The sequence below is a fragment of the Abramis brama genome (genome assembly GCF_963993115.1).
Source record: "Abramis brama genome assembly, chromosome: 24".
Taxonomy (NCBI): Eukaryota; Metazoa; Chordata; class Actinopteri; order Cypriniformes; family Leuciscidae; genus Abramis; species Abramis brama.
In genome coordinates this window covers 24,888,320-24,896,800 of record NC_139986.1, presented here as the reverse complement: position 1 = coordinate 24,896,800, position 8,481 = coordinate 24,888,320, and the positions used below count along the sequence as shown (strand labels likewise).

Below are 8,481 nucleotides of genomic sequence, written 5' to 3'. Positions count from 1 at the left end.
CATTAGAGGTTAGTTCTCTGTTGCTGACCACTAATGATAATATTTAAAAAAATGCTTTCACAATTTAAATGTAAGTCTTCTCATTTAAATACGGCCAATGTCTGATCAGGCCTAATATGCACCAGGAAAATATTTAACCACCAACCCGCAGTTTTCATATTTCCATAATTGCTTGTCAGACTTGATGAAATGTGTAGAATATTCCAGTGATGAGATCTCTCAGTGTACAGTTGGAGGAGTAGGCTGTAAAAACCTACGATTGTGATTCAGGTGACAACAGGACTTAATTGTCTGTCAGCCGAAGCGACAGGAAACCACAAACACAAACACAATGCAGACACAGTCACACACCTTACGTTTTCATTTTCCATGGTATAACGGATTTCTTTTCAAACAGTGCCCTACTAAGGGGTCTTCAAGCATGTGTAGTTTGTTTGTGTGGAGGTTTAAAGAAGTTAACGTTCCAGTTGAAAGTGGAAATTCAAGAGAAAACTTATGAGGAAATTAAACGTGTGTGTGTATGATGCACTGCCACTGCAAAGTTGTTTAATAAATAGTATAATAAATAAAAAATTTAGTTGATTACAGTTGTTATTCATTAAAAAAAAAATGTTTATCGGAAATGTAGTGGTTTAATGATATTCTAGCCTTGAATGTCTGTCTTTCCACGTTAACTGATTCATTGCATTGCATGCTTGTGGATGTAATGCAAGCTGACTAAGATGAATTTAATTCAGCCTATCCAGAATTTAGTTCTCAAGCCATTTCCATTCACTTTTACATGTGGAAAAATGATTTAGGACATAGTTTATGGACAGCTTTGCAACTGGCATAATTCCTTAGAAAATTCCACAGCCTGAGGAATGCATCTCCCACTCACTTCTTGCCCATTGAAAGATTTATCATCATCTATTTTTAACGCACAACATATTAGCTGATAAATCACATATCAGTATGTGCATTTAACAACTTGTTAATTTCCTTTTTCATAACTGTTTTTAGCACTGTTTACCCCCTGAAAAAAAGCCAGTGTTCCTTGTGTTTTTGTTTTGCATGTGATTGCATGGAGTAAACACAGCCTGTTTCTCTCCCTGCTTTAAATTTTTCGATAAAATTTCCATTACACATCGTTCAGAAGTTCTTCTCTGAAGTCTTGGCTGTGCTCGCCATGATTTCAGCTGAGTCAATTGTGTTCATGTGGCCAGTCGAGGGGGCCAAGTTTTCCTCAAACAGTCAGCATGGGAATATATCCCGTCAGAGAGCTGGATTTTGTTTCATTTCCTCAGAACTGACTGAAATGAAAAAGTTGAGACCGCGCCAGTGTGAGTTTTCACAGCATAACCCAAAATATCCTTCTGCTGTTATTAATTTACTGGGCCTGTATCGTATCTGTGTTGTTTTGCAAAACTTAATGACTTTGAGAAGGAAACGGTCTTTCAGATGCTGGTCATTTAATAAAATGTAAAGCTTACTTGTATGCTAATTGTTCATGCTGTATAGTACTTAATTGTATTTTAAAAATATATAGTTGTTAAGCCAAAATTAGGACTTAAATTGTAATATGGACAAATATACTGTCCATGTACAGATGTACAGTTTCATACATACATTTGTTTGACCCAAGCTGACAGGCCAGGTGTCCTGACGCTGAGGATTCTGGGAGTTCGAGAGGAATGTGGCATGCAGGCCACAGTGTGTGACAGGCTGCCGGAGGGGGAAAGGTGTGTGGCTCTTTTCAACAAAGCCACGGCCGCCCAGCTACAGCCTATGCCCGGAGACATCGTCCACATCTACCCACCATGGTCGGTTCTGTTCCTTAACATTTCCTTAACATCACCATAAAATATCAGATTATCTCTGACAATAATAGTTGATTCTGTTGTTTTTTTGTTCAAACAATCTTAGGCAATTTATGGATTACTGACATAATACACTTGATTTTTACAGTCGGTTAAATACATACAGTATATGTATTTTTAAATTTTGTGTATTATTAGTAGTGCTTGCTCAAGCATTTGAACAAACTTTAACCATAATTATCAAACTTGTACTATAGACATGTATGATGATTCAGATTGTGTGGATTGTTGAAGAAAGGTGTACTATTTGCTCTTGTGATTTGGACTTTTAATTTTCAACTAGAAATCTATAAAATTGGCACAAAATACACTTTCAACTCCTAGTAATCACACAGAACACATTTTTTCTTCTTTATTAAATACTTTGATTATAATCAGTATAGTTGTATTAAACATTATATTTCTATTCAAGTCAAGTCACCTTTATTTATATAGCGCTTTATACAATAGACATTGTTTCAAAGCAACTTTACAGTGATAACAGGAAAATGATTCAATGATGCAAACAGTTCATTTTTCAGTTCGGCTCTAAAAGAAAACAGTGTCATTGTTCAGCTGAACTCAGTTCAGTGTTGATTCAGTTCCATTGTGAAGATCATAAATTATTAAATGAGTTATTTCATCTATAAAGCAGTTCTGTAGAAAACAGTGATGCCATCATCCAGCTCAGTTCTCATCCAATAGTGTCAGTGCAGTCAGATCAATAATGTTGCTGAACATTAAGTGTCCCAACTATTGGCAACAGTGTTCTTAGATATTTTTCTAATGCAAACAACCTGGTTGTTTACATTTTATTTATTTATTTTCTTAATATTTCATATAGTTAGTTTAATTTTTTTAATTCATTTTTGTTTGTTTTTTAAAGCTTCATTTCTAGTTCATTTTCTGCTTTGCCAGCTGGATTTATTTTTTGTATTTTTTTTTAAGATTACTTGTATTACGTAGCATTGATGCACATTTCCCTATATCTTCTGTGATAATTAGTGATGAATCACTGTTCGAGCAGTAAGCCGCAGGTTGGCAGGAACGGTCTTGTTGTGTGCAGCCGTGTGTTTTGCATAGAGCTGATAAGAGCGAGAGGCCTGTGGGGCTGAAGGTGACAGAGACAGACGAGCCAGTCTCCATCTGTGTGGGAGGACCACAGATCCCCGGATCAGGACTCGCCGGAAGCCAGAGTCCCGCCCCTCTCACTCTCTCCCCTGTATCGCCCCCATGTAGCGTAGCTCCCACGTCATTCCTCAGCTCCAGGGAATGGCCTGCATACCTCTTCCTGGCAGCTCTGAGCTCATTTCCAGCAAGCTGGGAAAAAACATTGCTGGATCCTTTTTCTTCCCTCGCCTTTTTCTTTCTCTGGGTTTTTTTTTTTGTGAGGAGCGTTAGGCTGCGGATCACAATAACTGTGACAGAGGCCAGAGAGCTGAATAGAAAACACATGCAGCACAGTGTGCTGCTGGCACAGTTTCTCCTCTTGTCTCATTTGCTCTCTTTTTTTCTCTCTCCCTCTGCGGAGTGTTTGCTTTAAGGGCAGGCATAGTTGACCCTGGAAAGTCCAAGAGTTCATTTTACCCTGGAAAGTCCACCAGATTGACTCCAATTTGGCCCCCATAGTTTGCAGAAAATGTGCGGCAGATGATAACGCTTTGCGTATCGTCAAATATATTTAAAAACCCGTGGGTAGTTGAGTAATGTAGACATGGAGGGTTTTTTTTTTATCTCATGTCAAATCGCATGAATGCAAGAATAAAAAAAATAAAAAAAACTCTAAAGAGATGTTTAGTCACTTTTTTTTTTTTTTTTTTTTTTGCTTTTTTCAGTTCAATGAAATACCTGTGCAAGTGTGACACAGTGTTTGGGCAAAATTCCAAAAGTAAGAATTGACTTCCATTCATTTCATCAGTTGGAATTTTAATTGATTTGTCCACACCCCTCAGGAAGTTGAATTGGAATTAAATGATTCAGAGTAATCCAAAAGCCAATGGCATTAATTTCCATTAAAATGTTATATAATATAAAATATTATAATATATTTTATAATATAATATGTTTTTTATATTATAAATATATGTATTTATTTATAATATATATTTTATATCGTATAATATATAATATTATTTTAAAATAGCTAATGGTGACAACTTAATTTCAAACAGGTTTGTTTTGACAAACCTTTTTAATTTAAAATGACTGTTAAGAACGGGTCACACCAAAACCAATAATTATAAAGATTACTATATTAGTGTCCATATCAATGCACGATAATGTTCTGTTTATTATAAGTGCATGCTGCAGTTTTGTCATCTACCACTTTAAATGCTCAAACTCTTAGAAAGGCCATCGAGAATTAAATCACAGATGAACCTTGAAAGTTTTGTGCTTTTAGAATTCCCATCAATTTGATCATAGTTTCGATTATTTTCTGTCTATTATGGTGGTATAAGTGGTTCTCAACTGGTTTTGCTTCAGGACTCTGATTTTACATTGGATATCAAGATTCATCGCACGAAAGTAAACAAGAATGTCCTTAAAATCAAATGTCCTTTCTAACCTGTCCAAGTGACAGAGGAATTTGTACCAAAATGCTATATCTTGATTGGATGCATGGCTGTCAGCAATGACAACAAAAGATATGTGAAGCATTTTCTTCTCCAAACTGATAACCCCATTGTTATTTTAAAAATGCTTATTTGGCTCCCCTAACTTTGCATATATATTTAGTCTGTTTATATTTTGCATTTACCACCATTTGAGAACTACCGTCTTAGATTTGACATACATTAAAGTAAAAAATTGAAAATCCAAAGCAGTTTGGTTAATTATGTACAGCCTGTATTGGTGTATTTCTGATGACCAATTCCATCGCACACAAGAACACACACACACACACACACACACACACACACACACACACACACACACTGTTCCCAGCTCATTCATGGTTCAGCTATGAAGGAAATACCTGTCATCACTAGGTTGTGATTACACCTGTGCCGCACCCTCACCTGTTTGTGTCAGCTCTGACGTCAGCACACTCTTTAAGTTTGTACATAACTTCCTTCTCCAAACCACCGGAAATACATTCATACATATGTCCCGATTGTCACGTGACACTATTTGCAGTGAGATTAACAAATCTCTCTTAAGACTTTGTTTCCTGTGCAACTGATCTCTAAGACTTTGCATTTTTATTTGTATATCATTTATGAGAAAGGATATTTCTTCATTTGTTTGTAAGAAATTGCATTTATGTTGTTCTAGGAGTACTTATTTTTTATAATTTTTTTATTTATTGAAATTGTTCATAATATTGTAGTTTATCATTTAATATATGATTTTATAATTAATATTTATGTACATTTTAGAATAATAAAGTCAGCCAAACATATGGAAGCATAAAGTATGTAGAGAACAAAAAATATTAAACAAATATCTTGTTTGTGTGAATCTGATTGGCTGAGAGCCTTATTCCCCCCATATCAGCACTGGAACCGTTTCACTCTTTGCATCACTCCGCTTGGCGTGGCAGACGAGCAAATACACAATATTTCAAAAGCACATAAAATGTTGATTATAAATTATAATATTAAAATTTTTTGATTCATTATTAGTTGTTGCACATTGTAAAAATTAGATTTAATGAAAATCCGATATATATATATTTTTTTGGTGATTTTTTTTCTTTTTCTTTTTCCTGTCACTCTTGGATTGTCAAAAACTGGAATTTTCTTTCCTATTCTTCTTAGGCATACAGCATGTTGAAAAAGCGCCTGTTTGCATAAGGATGGAGACCCCCCCCCCCCCCCCCCCCCCCCCCCCCCCCTCTCCTGTGTAAACTTGTCTTTGCTGGCTGCCCTGGAGCTGTTGGCTGAAGTTCATGTGGTTCAGAGAGATTACTTGCCTCTGCTGGCACCTGTTCAATTCTCTCTCAGGGCAGGATGATTTAAATGCTGACGTACATACTACGTCTCATGACTTGAGCTCTGCAGGCCCCGGCTTGTAGTGGAGTGGAGGTCTCCGCTTATTGAAGACATGTTTGTTTGGAACAGATCTGTGACAAATTACCATACATCCAGTGCAAAGGATTGATCAGGCTGTTTGTACCAACCATCTTCCCATACTTTAAATGAGAAGTACTTTTTAAAGAGAAGCTTTAAAGGCTTCCTGCCTTTTTCCGTCAAATTAAAATTTATAAGAAATTAAGACAGCCCTTAATATTAGTGTTGTAATTTCACGATTCTAATGTAAAAAAATATTATATTATTTTTCTTAAATGATTGATTTACCCAGGATCTTTGCCAGGACTGTGTTTCTCGAAAGCCCGTTCACACCAAGGATGATAACTATAATGATAACAATAAAGATATAGTTCTAAAAATCGTTCTAAATGGAAAAGAATAGCAGTCAGTCAGTCCACACCACAACTATAACAAGAATGTCATATCGTTGGAATCACTTTCAGAATTATTTTTTTTCCAGCTAATGAGCAATAAAAACATTAACAACCAATCAGAATCCACATGACTTTAAAGAGCTCAAACATTTAAAGCGTCAGACGACACAACAGCGGCAGCGCGCTTGGAAAAAACAGAATGACATTGTCTACGGGTGTGGTCGCTAATATAGTTAGTTATTGTTATAGTTATCTTTATAGGTTTCGTTCTTGGTGTGAACAGGCCTTAAGCCTAAGTAGATCATAGAACCAATGGTCTCTAATATCAACTTCACTCATGATGCTTTTGAGAAGCACAGCCTAGGTAACTTTTAACCATTAGCATAAAGTCTGGCCCTCTTTGCAGCTCATTTTTATCCATTTGAAAAGACAAGATGAATAGTGCTTCAGAACGAGCCATGTTTAGATGCCACTCTCTTTAAAGAAGAATCATAGCAAAGGGCCAAAGTCAACTCTTTCTTTTAGCAAACAACATCTTGGTCTCTTACTAAGGCACACCAAAGAGCACAGCGTGTTTCGCGGTTGATCTGTTAGATGCCAAGTACAAAGGACTTATGTAGACTTAAACAGCGTTTTCAGACTGTCTGTGAAATGGAAAAGAGCATCTTTGTTGATCAGTCTGTCGCTCTTTATCACCAACAGTCGTTTTCCACCCAGGGAGGGAAGGGCTTGAGCTTTTGTGTGTACCTGAGAATATTTTGAGACTCTTTTATGTGTGTGTGTGTGTGTGTGTGTGTGTGTGTGTGTGTGTGTGTGTGTGTGTGTGTGAAGTGTGGAGGTGGTTTTGCTCAGTGAGTCCGCTGTCAATCAATGTTGTTCAGTTTTGTGAAAATGTTGTAAAGCGTCAAGCTGTATAAAGGAAGGTGTGATGTTTTCATACTGTAAGTAATTTTCCAAAAACAACACATTAAAACCAGCAGAACTCCATTTTTGTCTCCCTCCAGGCAGAATCTGGTTGTGGAAGGGGAACGCTATCCCATAATTCTCAACACCCACTTCAGTCAGAAAATCTGCGTGGAGATTAAGCAGGATAACGCAGGCGGGCCGAGAGATGCGGTCGCCGTGGAGAAATGCAGACCTCCGCCGTTAACCAGGTGCCTGTGGCGGACAGGGACAAGCCAAGTGTCAACCGAGAAATCCATTCCCTGTAAACAGGTTCGTCAGCTGTTCCCTCTCATGTGATCTCGGGAAGAAAACAGAAATTCCCAGAAAAGGGACCGTCTAGATTTCAAATTCAGTGTGAAAGTACTGGCGTGCTGTTGGAATGGAGACAGCTGCCATTTCCTGTGTAACACTGTGCAAATGATTAATGAGTGGTGTTTTTATGCATGAATATTTGCTTAAGTGTGAAAATAAAACCAAGTTTTCCTACATGACAAGACCCTGGTGTAACACATTCATGATGCAACGTCTACGACTCAAAATAACCAAAGTGCAGTGTTGTCTATACAAAGTTTATGTTGGTTGTAAACACACCACAGCCACAGGTTTAAAAGTATAATGTAACTATTGGTCAGTGGGATCCAATGTTGTTTGGTTCCCAACATTCTTTAAAATATATTTTAAATATTATCATTTTTGGGTGGAGAATCATTTTAAATGTGCATTATCATACTGTCATCAACACTTAAACTACAGTACTATTCAAAATGTCAGTAAGATATTTTAATGTTTTTGAATCACCAAGGCTGCATTTATTTGACAAAAATACAGTAAAAACTGTAATTGTTAAATGTTTTCATAGTTTAAAACATAATTTAATCCCAGTCTTCCGTCACATGATCCTTCAGAAATCATTCTAATATGATGATTTGCTTCTCAAGAAACATTATCAATATTGAACAGTTGTGCTGCGTAATATTTTTGTAGTAATTTTTTTTTTCAGAATTCTTTGATAAATAGAACGTTCAAAAGAACAGCATTTTGTAACATTATAAATGTCTTTACTATCATTTTTGATCTATTTAATACATCCTTGCTGAATAATAGTATTAATTTATTTTAAAAACTCTTAATGAACTTTTTTTACAGTTAAATTCCACTAGTTATTGTTGTGATGTTGTGGTTAAGGCTTAGAGTTGGTAACCATAAGGGTGCCGTTTTGATCTGTAAGTTTGGTGTGATCCTTCAAAGGCCATCAGCGTTGAGAGCAAGACACTTGACCCCAGAGCGTTC

The 8,481-nt window shown here is 36.5% G+C and overlaps 1 protein-coding gene across 1 annotated transcript in view; it reads left to right on the top strand.

Moving 5' to 3' along the window:
* The window catches only part of spidr (scaffold protein involved in DNA repair), a 47,286-nt gene that overhangs the window by 15,408 nt on the left and 23,397 nt on the right, over positions 1–8,481 (top strand). The window contains exons 7-8 of the mRNA XM_084102063.1: positions 1,560–1,802; positions 7,251–7,461. Coding sequence (XP_083958189.1) covers positions 1,560–1,802; positions 7,251–7,461 — 454 coding nt within the window. The remainder of the gene's footprint in view (positions 1–1,559; positions 1,803–7,250; positions 7,462–8,481) is intronic.